Source organism: Pan paniscus, chromosome 9, assembly GCF_029289425.2.
Source record: "Pan paniscus chromosome 9, NHGRI_mPanPan1-v2.0_pri, whole genome shotgun sequence".
NCBI lineage: Eukaryota > Metazoa > Chordata > Mammalia > Primates > Hominidae > Pan > Pan paniscus.
Genome location: NC_073258.2, coordinates 94,073,816 through 94,089,828, shown reverse-complemented (window position 1 = coordinate 94,089,828; position 16,013 = coordinate 94,073,816). Strand labels below are relative to the sequence as shown.

At 38.5% G+C, this 16,013-nt stretch overlaps 1 protein-coding gene across 1 annotated transcript; it reads left to right on the top strand.

Moving 5' to 3' along the window:
• The first annotated feature begins 3,426 nt into the window (after positions 1-3,426).
• LOC100974862 (ATP synthase subunit ATP5MPL, mitochondrial) lies at positions 3,427-3,602 on the top strand. Its single transcript, XM_008966385.1, is given in 2 exon segments — positions 3,427-3,562; positions 3,565-3,602. Coding segments are annotated over 2 exon segments (174 nt in total).
• The last annotated feature ends 12,411 nt before the right edge of the window (positions 3,603-16,013 follow it).

The window sequence follows — 16,013 nt, the reverse complement described above, 5'->3', positions numbered from 1 at the left end:
TAAATGCATGAGATGAAATTCCCAAAGGTGCAACAGAGCACACAGTTAAAAAGTAAGTTTTACTTCCCACACCTGTTCCCCATAGGAAACCACTGGTTCTCATAGTTACCAGTTTCCAGTAATGTTCAGCCTCAGCAGCCTGGGGATTCCATGCTTGCAGGACAGTGGTAGGGATGCTGGCTGCTGATAGGGGGAGCAGTTAGGAGTAGCTCAGATTGCGGAGTGAGTTAAGCACATGTGACACCTCCTGATGAGTCTCAGGGACTAGGGGCACATGGCGTGTGGGAAAATGAGCCAGGAAAGTTTAGGAATTCATAACAAGATGGCCTTATTTGCACCCACAGGCTGGTGTGGCCTGGGGAAGTTGTGTACTATTATTATTGAAATATGTTCTCAGATGAAAGTTAAAAAATAAAGATAAGTATATCTCACTATTTAAGTATATATGTATGTATATATGCATATATACGTATATATGTACTTATATACGTATATATACTTATATACGTATATATACGTATATATGTACATATATACGTATATATAAGTATATATGTACTTATATATGTATATATACGTACTTATATACTTATATACGTATGTATACTTATATATACATACTTATATACGTATGTATACTTATATATACATACTTATATACGTATGTATACATATATACATACTTATATACATATGTATACACTTATATATACGTATATATAAGTATATATACGGGTATATATACACGATACATATATATAGGTAAATATATACACATATATACGTATATGTGTGTATATATGTATATATACACATATATAGTTATATATGTATATATACACGTATATATAGTTATATATGTATATATATACACGTATATATATACATATATAAACAGTTTTTATATATATACATATATACGTGTATATATACATATATACGTATATATAAACAGTTTTTCTATATATGAACAGTTTATATATATATATATATACGTATGTATATATAAACAGTTTTTCCTGCAATATGGAGCCCAAGCCCCAGTCTCCAAGTCTCGTAGCAACCCAAGAACCAGAAAACAATGCCTCCAGAAGATAGAAATTGACACTCCTAAGGTCACCAGCAATCTTATCCAACAATGTCAGCTGAGCCACGAGAGGCAGCAACAATTGCAGAGTGGCAGCCAGCCTAGGCAAGCCATGACCCAGCCCCTGACATTGGCCCCAGGTGCATTCACAAGGGTGAGCATGTGTGCTGGTTGACCCAGGACCACCTCAGTTTATACCTGGGATAATTGTTAAAAGGGTCCTTTTCCAATCTCAAGAACTGTCCCAAGTTTGTCAATAAAGTACATGATCTCTCTAAATACAGTTCCCCTGTGCATCATCTCCCCCCGTGCCATTCCTCCAGGGTGCTGGACCAATTATGGAGTTAGGGTGGGTCAGGTGTCTACCATCTTTCAGACCCAAAGCTGCAACCATTTTCTTTCCCTAGGACTCTTCTGGGTCTAGCAGTCTCCTGTTTCTGGGGCACAAAAGGGCCAATTCTACCTCCAGTTCAGGCAACAGAACCCCCCAGCCACCCTTCGGAGGATTGGATACCCTAAATGCTTATGCCTCTTTTCCCCAATGAGCCCGATGCTCAATAGCTCAAATGTAGTTTACCACTGAGATACGTAATAAACATCTCAGGATATTTATTTTGGCCCCTCTCTAATCCCTAGCATGTCATTTTCATGAGGAAAAAATGGAAAACAAAGTTCTCCTACAATAACTAGAAATTTCCAGAGGTTAATAATTTTGGAAGCATATTCTTCTGGATATGTATGTAGTCTTTTATTAGTTCTAGCTGTTTTTCATCAGATTTTTAAAGTTTTTTCTGGGTAAACAATCATGATTTGCAAGTAATAATTATACTGACACCTAATATTTATTTATTTAACATTTTGAAAATTTTTATTTTAGAGCCTAAAACTTCTAGGATACAATTGAATAACAATGATAGCAAGCATGTCTTCTTGCCGACTTTAATAGAATGCTTCTAGTATTTCACCCTTAAAATGATGTGATTTAAGGTTGGACTTTGTGTGAAGGGAGTATCCTCCTAAGCTTACCAAAATAATTACCTTGGTTGTAACTTGTAGAATAAATTGTCAGTATCTTGATCTTTGTTTTGTCCAGATAAATGGCAATGGAACTATACCTTTGCTTTACTCAGATATCCAACTGTTGCAGCTCTTTCTGTTTTTACCTACAATAAAATATTAAATCCATAAATCATTAAGTGAATGGGTTTAAGTCTAGTTGTGGGACCTTGCTAACTATTCTGAATTTCACTTTCTTTATCTGAAAATTTGAATTAAAAATACTGACTTCACAGAGTTGCTGCATTAACTTATTGCCTAGAATGTAGCAAGCATTCAATAAATGTATTATTATAGCTGTTATAATATATATATTTCACTCTCTGATCCTATTGGAGATATAGATATAAAATATATCACATGTAATAATAAGAGAGTGAAAAATCTCCTTAGAAAAGACTTTTCAGTTAATGACAGTGGTGATTCTAGGATTATCTTAAGTTCACTGTGGTCTTTTCTTTAGAGGTGGTAGAATGCCCAACTGTTCCAGTTTGTTCTGGATAGGGGAGTGTCCCAGGATGAAGGACTTTCGGTGCTAAAACCAGAGAAGTCCTTGGTAAATTGGGACAAGTTGGTCACCTAGATCATGGTGATATTTGACTCCTTTCCTGTTTTCATCTGATCAGGAAGGCTCCTCCAGAAGACAAAAATAGCATTCAAAGGAAATTATTAAAGGCCTGCTGATGAACTGACATCACCATCATCATTTTAGTAATAATTATAATACTGTAATAATAAGCCATATTTAGAAGGAAACTAAATATCTCTTTCTAAGGAAATTTCTAGCAAACCAAGACAAACACTACTGGGATGATTTTCACAAAAGATTTACTCTTTGGATGGTAAGCGAGCACTAAGAAAGTAGCTATTCCAATGGGGCAGGAGGAAGAAAAGAGAAGCTGGGGTGCTTGACATAGTTCAGATACTACAAATCTGGTGCTCCTGATCTACAGAAGGAAGTGTGGACATAGACCCACACTGGGTGTGAGAGTAACAGGAAGAGGTGCAAGAGTGAGGTGATTCCCCTCTAGAAAGTTTGGGGCAAGCCTGGAGGGGATGCCGGCTTTGTGGGCTGTTGCCAGGATAGTTGCTACCCACCTATGCTCTGGCCTGAACCTGGCTGAGTCATCACCCAGAATGCTGTGACAAGTGGGAGTAATTATAGCCCAGGAGGACACGGAAGCATCAAGTAATTACAGCCGAGGGGGACACGCCCTGGGCTATGGCGCTACTGTGCACAGAGCACGAGGCAAGGTACAGGCAGGTGTGGGCAAAAGGTATAGATGCTTCAAAGTATTATTAAAAATGTGTGGATCCCCATGAAGCTCTACTATACTCAAGTTTACCAGGATATTTGGGTAGGAATGGGGCTGATGAGCCTCATCGTTTATAAAATCCAGAGTGCTAATAAAAGAAGTAAGCTTTGAAATCTCCAGTGCCTGCTCACGGTCATCACTAACCAGCTTTACCTGGAGTACACATGAAATGAAACATCAGTCAGCTTGTAAATTTAAGCAAGCTGTGTTAGACTGTACACTTGTGTAAGTATCGCTTACTTCGTGGCATGAATAAATGGATCTGTAAAATTCACTGAAAAAGAAAAAAGAGATCAAGATCGGGAGTACAGTGGAAACAGAGGTCATTGCTGGGTAAACTCAAAAGATTTAGTACGCGGGCCAGAGACATGGCTGAGGCACTGGGATTTTATTCTTACTAGATGCTGGACAGTTATTGTGGCTTCAATGAGATAATGCACATAGATGCAGAGTTCTTACATGGCACATAGTTAAAGCTTACTATCACTTATTTTTAGTTTTTGCACCTCTGAAAGCTAATCAACTAATTTCCTCTAGTATAGAAGCCGGTGAACAAAAGTCAAAAAATGAATTTCTTTACTGGGAATAAAAGTTGTGCAAGTTGTGTTTGTTCCACCAACAATTTCCTTTGATCCAAATGGCCAGTATAGAAAGATCAGCATTCTTCTACAGTGGCTAGAGAACAAACAATGATGCCAAGGGCACATATACCAGGAAGAGACCACTAATGACCTCTCACAGGCCTCCCAAGGTACCATCATGACCTGAAATTACCCATGCAGGCCAGGAACTGTAATTTTATTCATCCATAGGAAGAAACACTTATCTCAGGTGTTAGTTCTGCACAATAATCAAACTTACAAGAGTGAATACAAACCAGTGTATCTTTTATTTGTAGTTTTAAATTTTTATTATTTTTATTTTTCAATAATTTAATATAATCAATCAATAAAAGAGGGCCATGTATGGGCCACTGGTGACAGTGTGTTACTAAACACAGATATTGGATAGGCAATTAGCAGTGTCTGTTCCAACCATGGCATCAGTTTATTAATTTTCAATAATAAATTACTATAAGAATTCTGGAGTCCTTATGATCAGTGCCAATTGCCATGAAAAGTCCAATCAAAATCAGAAACCATTTAATTTATTCCTTCAGAAGAAATTACTGCATAGGTTTATTTGACAAACACAGTCTTCCTTAAGAGATTAGCTTAACCATAATCAAGAGGAAGGTTGTCCTGAATGCAGAATACAAGCTAAGAAAGTTGACTGTTTAATGGCTTCAAGGTAAGAAAGTTTCTGGCCCACGGAACTGGAAATACTGGCCAGGTCACAGCCTCTCTAGGACAGTGCTAAGATGGAAATTACTAACATTCGCTTCAGTGACTTTTCCTGCTTTTTCTGTGCCCAAGTCACAAAAATCACTTTTTAATGTATGTATTATTTGCTTAGTCAAGTTAATATATCTACCTTGGTTATAGAAAACTTTTGCAAGCCCACAGGCCAGTTTTTCATCTCTAAAGAGTTTTTGTGTATCTCTGCTTTGATTTTGTAGCCTGTTGATTTCACTGTTTCTCCTTGTGCAAGCATCTCAAGTTCTTCTGACCACTTCACTGACACCCCTATATACAGAGAGCAACTATCCAATCTCCCTGCTTTTTGACATTCCTCTTATCTTGTATATAATACATAGGTAATTCCATGAAGTTCCTCAGGATCCCTTCTATTCAGTATATCGTTGACTGAAGTCTTTGGTCATCACCTAGGTCTCTGTGCCATTAATTACCTCCTTTATTTCTTGTATGTTAATTTATTACTCCACTGGATCCAGCTTCAGTCTACAAATATAGTCAAGTCTCCACTGCCCCCAAAACCCTGCCCTCAAGTCTGCAACTCTCAGGCTACTTTCCTTTCATGGTCGAGGGACTGGAAACAGCACTGTCATGCATCATTGCCCTCTTGCATGTATGAACACACCTTGCAAACTGGCTCCTACAAGTTCCACACTCCAGTGGAACTTGCTTCTTGGAGTAGAGCTAACCTTCAGTGACCTCTTCTCCCTGGGGTCTAGTGCTAGCCCCCGAAAGGAGTGAATGCCTTGCTTTGCTGACATTTTCCCTGGCCATAGTTAAAATAGGGACACACACTCAAGCTAGGTTACTTCCCTCTCATAGGATATGGAGCATGGACTGGAGAGGTGCAGAATTTTCTGGAGCAGAGTTGTATTAATGGCTGCACCACCTGGGAGAGGGGTCATAGATTCCTAGGAGGCCCCCAGAGCTGCCCTGGTTCCCTACCCTTCCCGAACCTTGGTTGTTCATCTCCTCCGCTGACTCTCTGTGAGCTCTCCTAGAATCCTCCTTTAGGCACTGCCGTTAAATTCCTTTTTTTCTTTCTGTCTAAGCTAGTGACAGTCAGCTTCTACCCTTTACAACCTAATTAACCAGTTAATTCTTAACCAGTTAATTCTCTTACCCTTTTTAACAATTCAGAAGCATTGAACACTGAAGAATCCCCTTCCCTGCTGAAATTGTTTTTCTGTGTCTTTGCTGCCTATGCATTCTTGTGGCTCCTTGTCCTGCAGCATTTTCTCAGGCCCCACTGTCACTCCTCTTCTTTCCCTCACCCTTGAATGAAAGACTTCCTAAAATGTTTAAAAATTTTTTTTGTTTTGCTTCCTAAAATGTTTTAAAAATTTCTTTGTTTTGCTTTGAGACAGTCTCACTCTGTCACCCAGGCTGGAGTGCAGTGGCATGATCTTGGCTCACCGCAGGCTCCACCTCCCGGGTTCAAGTGGTTCTCCTGTCTCAACCTCCTGAGTAGCTGGGATTACAGGTGTATGCCACCATGCCCAGCTAATTTTTATATTTTTTAGTAGAGACAGGGTTTCACCATGTTGGCCAGGCTGGCCTTGAACTCCTGATCTCAGGTGATCCGCCTGCCTCGGCTTCCCAAAGTGCTAGAATCACAGGCATGAGCCATCGCCCGGCCCTTCCTAAAATATTATTTGTGAGAATCTTTTTTACATTCTCACTTATTCAAATCAACAAAACAAAATTTGAATGAGCCAGACACTCCACCTCAATTCAGAATATTTTGAAGACATAGTCTAGAGAACATGTCTATATATATGGTCATATTCTATTGGCATAGTCAAGCAACAAGACATCCAAGTTCTAGATGTACATTTCTGATTATCTAAATGTATATTTCTGATTCAACTCACCTAAGATCACCTATTACCATCTCAAATTTAATATGCTTAAAACTAGACTCATTATTTTTGCCCTCAAATATGATCCTTTTTCTATCTTTCTAATCTCAATCAATAACAGTACCATCCTCCCAGCATAAGCTTAAATAGCAGAGTCATCTCTTATTCCCTCTTCACATCTGGTCAATGCACAGGCCCTGCTGATTCTGACCCTGACACACATTCACCTCCGCAGAACACGCCCACAGGCACCCCCCGTCAAGTCTCCTTACATTTCCCTTCCTGCTGCAGGGGTTTACTAACTCAGTGCCCAACTATCTGTCTGTGCCCTACCCAGTCATCCTCCACATGGCTGCTTAAGTCTTTTAAAACTCAGATTTAATCATGACAGTTCCCAGAAGAGAAGCCTTTCAATGGTTCTCCAAGGGATGTTCATAAAAATTGCTGAGGAGTTCTGAAAAAGTGAAGATTCTTGGGCTGCAAATAAGACTTCCTCAGTCAGTTTCCAGAAATAAGGCATGGGCATTTTGAGAAACTCATCCCCCCACCCCCACCCAGGGATTTTGATATAGACCTACAATTAAGTGTCATTGCTTTAATGGAACCTCAATGCCTACTGAACAGATCTCAAATTTCTCACTGTGATATTTAGGGCACCAACTTCTGCTTCAAGCCTTGTCTCCTTTAATTCCTTACATATTCCAAAGTCTGACAAACAGTGATCACTGTAGTTACTATTTCCTGAATGCCTCCTGACATCATGCCTTTCATTAGTCTGCTCTTGCCACTTGGAATATCCTTTCTTCTCCATTTCTATTTCTCTCAATTACACCCTCCTTCAAGGTCAAGTTTGACTAATTTAGAGTAAAATACACTTAAAGTATTTAGAGTAGTTATGGGGTCATAATAAACCCTCTGTAATAGCAGTTAATGTTGTTATGATGATGATAATGATAAATAATACCTTATACTTCCATGAAGTCCTTACCACCCCCTAAATCAGAACTAGTCTTTCCTTCTTTTGTGTTTCCATTGCACTTTGTTTCTATTCCTTTTAGGGTATCTGCTAGATTCTGTTTTGCTTTTTGTACCTGTCTTCCCTTTCCTGGTGAAGTGAAACCTTGTTGGTGAACTCTATCTTGGTCAGGTACTAAATCATATTCAAAACATGGCAGTTGCTCAATACATTTTTACTATTTTAAATTGAGTTCTAAATGATCTATGTGAACTGTCACCCCAGCCAGAAACAGATGTTCAGCGGGACTTCCTGCCTGTTTGTCCAGCATGTTTTGTCTCTGAGCTGAGCAGGGGAGAAACCTGACTCAGAGCCCTTTAAATTAAACACGTATTTAAGTGGCAAAAGAATTTTCAATTAGAGCCTGGGCAAAGGAGACGTTAACATTTGTGTTGAGTGCATACTCTGCCAGAACACTGCAGTGTGTTTGCCCTTGGAACAGCTGTGTAGCAGGAGGCTGCTTCTGACCTATTCTGTATTCTTCCCTCCCATTGTTTGCTTAAGGTAACATTTATGTCTGATATTTGCTTAATGTGCCTTTCAAGTCGTTTCTGAGCATTGTAAAGAGGAAACGGTTCACTGGGTGGCAATGCCAGGCACTCAATCCTGAGTAACTGACGTGTTAGTGGTGCTGTTTGAAAAGTATGATGTACGGTTAAGTGTCAGACTGTCTGGATAATTTGCTGTTACCATCAGCCAGGTGGCTGTTTAAATGGTTTTAGATTGAGCATGAGTTTCCAATAATTTTAGGCCTTCCCCAAATCCATACTCCCAGGAGAAGTGGGGATTTTTGGCCCATGGCATGATGTCCCTGTGAACAGCAGCAGAAATGTAGATCTGTTTTGTGAGATAAGGGACTAAAGTGGTTCTTTGAGCCCATGCTTCATGTTGAATGGTAGTTAGGACTATAACACGGGTGGCTATATAACTTATTGTTAAAACAGTGGATGCTCAGCACAACAGAATCCTTTGGGACTATTCCAGACAAACTGGGACCTCAGCTATTAAAGCACAGATCACATCCATGCTGGGCATGGAGTCAGTGACAGCTGCTTCTTTCAACTCCAGATAAAGTGCTAAAAGAGAGGGTGTGAACCCTGAGAGTAAGTATAAAGATCCTCTGGATGTGCAGGATTCATCCTGAAGTGACTGAACAAAGCTAAGGGTGAATTTGATAAATCTCTGCACTGCAGCCTAATGTTAGAGCAGGCTTCTTAGTTGAAAGAGCAAATCACATATTGGGGGCTTCTGAGGAAAGTTAGGCCTCTCCTCTAAATACCACAGTGTGATGAGGGGCAGGTATGGACTTTGCCTGAATACAGAGGCTGATGCCTGAACTTAAGAGTCTTATTGATTGCATCCATTGTTTTCTGGACTGTCCAGCGAAGCCCTCTCCAAGTCCTACCTTACCTTCAAGGCTCACTGAGCGAGGAATGTCTCTGTTGGTATTCTCACCGTCCTCCAATCCCATTGCTTTCTCCTTCCTTAGAACTGATACACCCTCTCTACTACCGAAGTTGTGACTTACATTTATACAGCCCCGCTGAAAATCATTACCAACCTACCTCAAAGGAATCTTTACTTATTGTGAATCCCTCTAGCATTGAGTTGTTGAGTCCCCTTTGCCCCTGTGATACATAGCCTTGCACTGTTACTTGTTCTTTTTACCTGGACTGTTTTGTCTTCCCAAATTGATTGAGAATATAAGTCATATATTATTGTTCTTCCTTCATCCGCATTACTCAATTATCAATGAATATTTATTGATTGATTTTGAAAATCTTATTTTGTATGTTGAACCATCTTGGTTTTGTTCTGAATAGAAGAGCTATTTATGTTACCAAAATGTACCTGCACTTTCCCTTCATTTCTGACCATATCACCAAAAAAAAAAAAAAAATTCCTCCTAATCTGGAATTTACATCAGACTTCTTGGAGGAATTGGGAGATGAATTAATATTTTAACTCACAAGGGTGATGCTAGAAGCCTAAAGTACACAGCAGAAGTGGTAAGATGAATAGAAGTGTTAAAATCCACAGAAGGGCCAGGCACAGTGGCTTGTGCCTGTAATCCCAGCACTTTGGGAGGCCGAGGCGGGTGGATCACAAGGTCAAGAGTTCGAAGCCTGGCCAACGTGGTGAAACTCCGTCTCTACTAAGAATACAAAAATTAGCCGGGCATGGTGGCGTGTGCCTGTAATCCCAGCTACTCAGGAGGCTGAGGCAGGAGAATCGCTTGAACCTGGGAAGTGAAGGTTGCAGTGAGCTGAGATCACACCACTACACTCCAGCCTGGGCAACTCTGTCTCAGGGGGGAAAAAAAAATTCATCAGATTGGAATTGGGATCCTGGGTTTGGTTCTTGTGACTACTAAGCCTTAGAATTTACTTCTTCTCTGAACCTCAGTTTGTTCATTTGTAAAATATTGATCATAATATCTATTTCTGTAGGGTTATTGTGAAGATTAAATGAGATAACGTATAAGAAAACACTAAGCATGATGCCTAGAACAGTGAAGGTTAAATAATTCTCAATCTGAATGGGTCACTGATGTTGTTTTAGAGTATGCCAAATCCTGTAATTCTAGGTATTTTGGTTTCCTTAAAGAGCCACATTTGAAAGATCACCAATGGAGATAAGGTCAAACTTGTTAGATCGTAAATAGCCTCTTGACATAAGTAATGGAACCCAAAGACCTAAATAGAGGATGGATGGATTAGTACCCATTTATAATACACAAAATGAACTGTTCTTGGTCAATTTCTCACTTCTTTGACTTAATACAATGGCCTATTATTAAGTAATCAATCATTAATCTAATTTATTATACAATGAATGCAGTCTATTGAGAAAGTCAGATCAAAATGCTTAGCTGTTTTATGAGGGAAAAATCAGATGAGGAACAATTGTGTGTTATCACTAAAAAACAAAATTAACAGGAACAGTATCCTATAAATGAAGCATAATGTGATTGGCTACCAGCCTGGTCTTAAAGAAAATGGGTTGGTGACATTTTCTTAAATGGTACCTTTTTCCAAGGACCTCTTATCTCAAAATCTTCTGAGGGTATGGGCTAGAATGCAGTCCTCCAACTGGAACTTCTCCTTTTTCCTGAATGGAAGCTTTCTAACTTCCATGCCACTTATTTTTATTACCAAAAAGCACATATATGTTGGTGTTTATTTTCTCTGATCAGTTCTATGGGGAATCTATATCTCTTAAGCAGATTTCCCAAATGAGTATGGAACTATTCTTTCCCAATGTGGTTGGTATTGTCAATAAGGTTATTAAATTGTGAGCAAGCTCCTTGAATAATCATGAAAAGTGTCCCAGGTAGCAGGAATTCCAGGATTCCTCATGCATAACATGCATCTCAGGTGACCTACTTACCACAAGTAAGTCTTTCACACACTCCTTTTGAACTGTGATGAAAGTAAACTATACAAAAACTGACAGGTACAGCCTGTCAAATTAAATCCCAAACTAGACCTTGATGTTAAAATCCTGAAATAGAGAGGACTTATCAAGTTAAATTTACATGTGAGGATCATGAGTCCTTAGCATCAAGAGAAAACCCAGACTTTTGTACTCGGCATGATAATAGTTTTATTTGAAGACAACACAAGTGAAATAATTTCCTTGCAAGTTAATGTCTAACCAATACATAATGCTTAGAATGGAAAGAAGCAAATTTCGTAAAGCACCCTTTTTCTTTTGAGCCTTCGGGAGTACACTTGAGATTTATTATAATATAAGCTTTAAAGCCTTTTACCAGTCATGTTAAATACCAAAGGGAATAACTTACATGTGGGAAAATGAAAGTGTCCTTTCCAGCACTCACCATAAGTCACTTTTTTTTTTTTTTTTTTTTTGAGACGCAGTCTCGCTCTGTCCCTCAGGCTGGAGTGCAGTGGCATGATTTCAGCTCACTGCAACCTCTGCCTCCCAGGTTCAAGCGATTCTCCTGCCTCAGCCTCCTGAGTAGCTGGGACTACAGGCGTATGCCACTATGGCTAATTTTTTGTGTTTTTGGTAGAGACAGGGTTTCACCGTGTTAGCCAGGATGGTCTCAATCTCCTGACTTCGTGATCCACCCACCTCGGTCTCCCAAAGTGCTGAGATTATAGGTGTAAGCCATTGTGCCCGGCCAAGTCACTTTTTTATTGTCCTTCAAAGAGTAGTATTTTCAGAAGACAATGCTTAATATGTTGGTTGTGGCATTTATGTTGGAATTAACCGCCATCAGTGAAGCTCAGTTACCTGATTTCAGGCTGATCTTCTGAATCTTTCATTAGCTATATGAAAATGGATAGACAGAAATGTACAATGTTGTAATGACTAAATCACACCACTGACCAATGGTCAGAACTGTGAGTGGCTCTCACAACCTGTCAGCTTAGCTGCTTAGGATCTCAAGAAGCTATGAGGCAGAGTGGATAATAGTATATGTCCTAAAGTTTAAATTAGATTTGGTTTTGATCTGTGAAATTTTGGGTAAGTCTCTGAGTCTGTCTAAGCTTGTCTTTTCTTTCTTTCCATTTCTAATTTTACTGAGGCATAATTGATGAAAACTGTATATATTTACAGTGTCCAATATGATCTTTGTTATATGCATACATTGTGAAAGTGATGACCAATATTAAGCTAATGAACATATCCCTCACCTTGCATAGTTATCTTTATTGCTGAGTGTGTGGAGAGAACATTTAAGATCTACTCTCAGCAAATTTCAAGTATAAACTCGAGAATTATTACCTGCAGTCATCATGCTGCATAACTGAGACTTTGTACTCTTTCACCAATATCTCCCTATTTCCTCCACCCCCAGCTCTTAGCAACTACCGTTCTACTCTCTGCATCTATGAGTTCAACTTCTTAAGATCCCAATGTAAGTAAGATGATGCAACATTTTTCTTCTATGCCTGGCTTATTTCACTTAGCAAAGTGGCCTCTAGGTTCATTCATATTGTTAGAAATGACAGGATTTCATTCTTTTTTAAGGCTGAATAAAATACCATTGTGTGTACATATACATATTATATACCACGTTTTCTCTATCCATTTACCCATCAATGGACACATCTTATTATTGTGAATAATGCTGGAAGGAACATGACAGTGCAGCTATTTCTTCTATATACTGATTTCATTTCTTTTGGATATATGCCCAACAGTGGGGCTGCGGCATCATGTGCTAGTTCTGGTTTTAATTTTAATTTTTAATATCTTAGTTTCACTGATCTTTTCTGTTGTTCTTTTCAGCCTCTATTTCATTTATTTTTGCTCTGATCTTTGCTATTTCCTTCTTTCTACTGAATTTAGGCTTTGTTCTTTTTCTATTTCCTTGAGGTATAAACTTAGGTTGTTTATTTGAGATCTTTTTCTTAATCTAGGCATTTATTGTTATAAACCTCACTCTTAGAAATACTTCTGGTGTGTCCAATAAATTTCGGTATGCTGTGTTTCCATTTTTGTTTGTCTCAAGATATCTTAACATTTCCATTTAGATTTTCTTGACCCTTTGGTTGTTCAGGAGCATGCTGTTTAATTTCTACAAATTTATGAATTTTCCAATTTTCCTCCTGTTACTGATTTCTAGTTTCATACCACTGTGGTCAGAAGAGATGCTTGATATGATTTCAAATTCTTGTATGTGTTAAGACTTGGTTTGTAGCCTGACATACGATCTATCCTGGAGAGTATCTCACCTGCACTTGAGAAAAATGTGTATTCTGCTGCTGTTGGGAGAAATGTTTTGTATATCTGTTAGGCCCATTTGGTCTAAGTTATAGTTCAAGTCCAGTATTTCCTTATATTTCTATTTGGTTACCTGTCCATTGTAAAATGTAGGGTATTGAAGTCCCATACTATTATTGCATTGCTCTTTCTCCCTTTGGATTTATTAATATGTACTTACATATTTAGGTGCTCTGATATCAGATGCATATGTGTTTAAAATTATTATATTATTTTGAAGAAATGACCCCTTTATCATTATGTAGTGACCTTTTTGTCTCTGTTTTACAGTTTTTGACTTAAAGTCTATTTTGTCTGCTATAAGTATAGTTATCCCTGCTTTCTTTTGGTTTCCATTTGCATGAAATATCTTTTTCCCTCACTTCACTTTCAGTATATGTGTGTCCTTAAAGGTGAAGTGAGTCTTTTGTGGGCAGCATACAGTTTGGTCTTGTTTTTCATCCATTCAGCTGCCCTTTGTCTTTTGATTGAAGCATTTAATCAATTTATACTCAAGCTAATTATTGATAGGTAAAGACTTACTATTGCCATTTTGTTACCTGTTTTCTGGCAGTTTCGTAGATCTTTTGTCCCTTTATTCTCTTACTGTCTTTCTTTGTAATTTGGTTATTTTCTATAATGGTATGCTTTGATTCCATTCTCTTTATCTTTTGTGTATCAACTATAGGTTTCTGTCTTACAGTTACTATGAGGTTTGCATAAAACACCTTATAGTTATAACAATCTATTTTAAGCTGATAATAACTTCAATTACATGCAAAAACTCTACACGTCTACTCCCTATCCACCTTTTTTGCTTTTGATGTCACAAATTGGCATCTTTTTACATTGTATATCTGTTAACTAATTATTGTAGTTATTTTACTATTTTTGTCTTTTAGCCTTTATACTAGAGTTATAAATGATTTATATACCACTGTTACAGTATCAGAGTATTCTGGATTTGACAATATACTCACTTTTACCAATGAGTTTTATACTTTTACATGTTTTCATGTTACTAATTAGCATCTATAAAAAAACTTGTATTTTTTTCTTTCTAGGTTGGTCTTGAGGTCTTTTGTGAGAGTGGCTATAAACTCTAGCCCTGCCATGAGGGTCCAGGGGATTTGGTTATGGATGCTAACAGTGTGTCTTTCATGTGATACTTCTTTATTCTGGTGGATGACCTAATGCTTAAGTGTCCTACCTGTGATCATGTGTCTCTCTCCTAGGAAACTTTTTTATACAGGCAGACACCCTTATGGCTCTTGTGACCTGTGTCCTGTTTATTTCTACTAAGATAGCCACTCTCTAGGAAAGCCCTGAACAGAAAAAAATTTATGCTTCAGGTGCACCAATCAAGTAAGACACAGAGGAGGCAATTCCACAAAACCCATGAAATGATGGAAGCAGTGTATTACTTACAAATCCAGGCCAATGGGAAGGAGAGGGCTGTTGAGGAAATTCTCACTCAAGCAGTGAGTGGGGAGCAAAAGAAAGAGAGGGAACTGTGGGCCAAAGCCTTTACCAGGGTGTGGGGCACTACCTAACCAGGTTTTCCATGAGGAGTTCTAATTGCTGAGTTTGGAGCAAGTAGATAAGTGTTCCATGGAGTGATGCTGTGACTGAGAGGTGGTCACTGCAGCATATGTGAGCAGTTCCTATGGGGTGGGAGGGTCAGTAGGATAAGTCAGATAAGTTGCATCTATTAATAGCTGTTCCATATGGAAGTGGTCACTAAGAAGCAATTGCATAAGACAGATAACTGGATGAACCACACTGAGGAACTAAGAGATGGCAGAGAACTGGAAACTATGTGTTAAGGGTGACTAAGCCCTGCTTCTGGTATAAGAAACTTCAACTTATATTTAAAATGGATGCTGAGGAAATATAAAATTATGATTCACTAAAGTGTCTTTTTATTTCAGCATAAAGAACTCCCTTTAGCCTTTCTTGTAAGGTAAGTCTAGTGGTGATAAACTCCCACAGTTTTCGTTTGTCTGGGCAAATCCTTCTCTCTCCATTATTGAAGGACAGCCTTGCCAGGTACAATGTTCTTGGATGTTTTTTTCTTTCAGCACTCTGAATATATCACCACTCTCTTTCCCACCTTACAAGGTTTCCGCTAAGAAATCCACTGATAAGTCATGTGGGGGTTCCTTTTTACGTGACAAGTTGTTTTCCTGTTGTTGCTTACAAAATTCTCTGTTTGATTTTTGACAAATCGATTATAATGTGACTTGCTGAAGACCTCTTTCTGGTCAAACTATTTGGAGTTCTTTGGGCTTCATGGATTTGGACGTCCGCTTCCCTTTCCAGAATTGTTAAGTTTTCTGTCATTTATTTAAATAAGTTTTCTGTTCCTTTCTCTTTTTCTGTTCCTTCTGGAATGCCCATAATGCATATATTAGTTCACTTGATGGTGTCCCAATAAGTCCTGTAGGCTTTCTTCACTCTTTGTTATTCCTTTTGTTGTTTATTATTCTTTCTCTGGCTGGGCTATTTCAAATGACCTGTTTTGAGCTCACTGAGTCTTTCTTCTGCTTAATTGAATCTGCTATTAAAGCTCTCTATTGAATATTT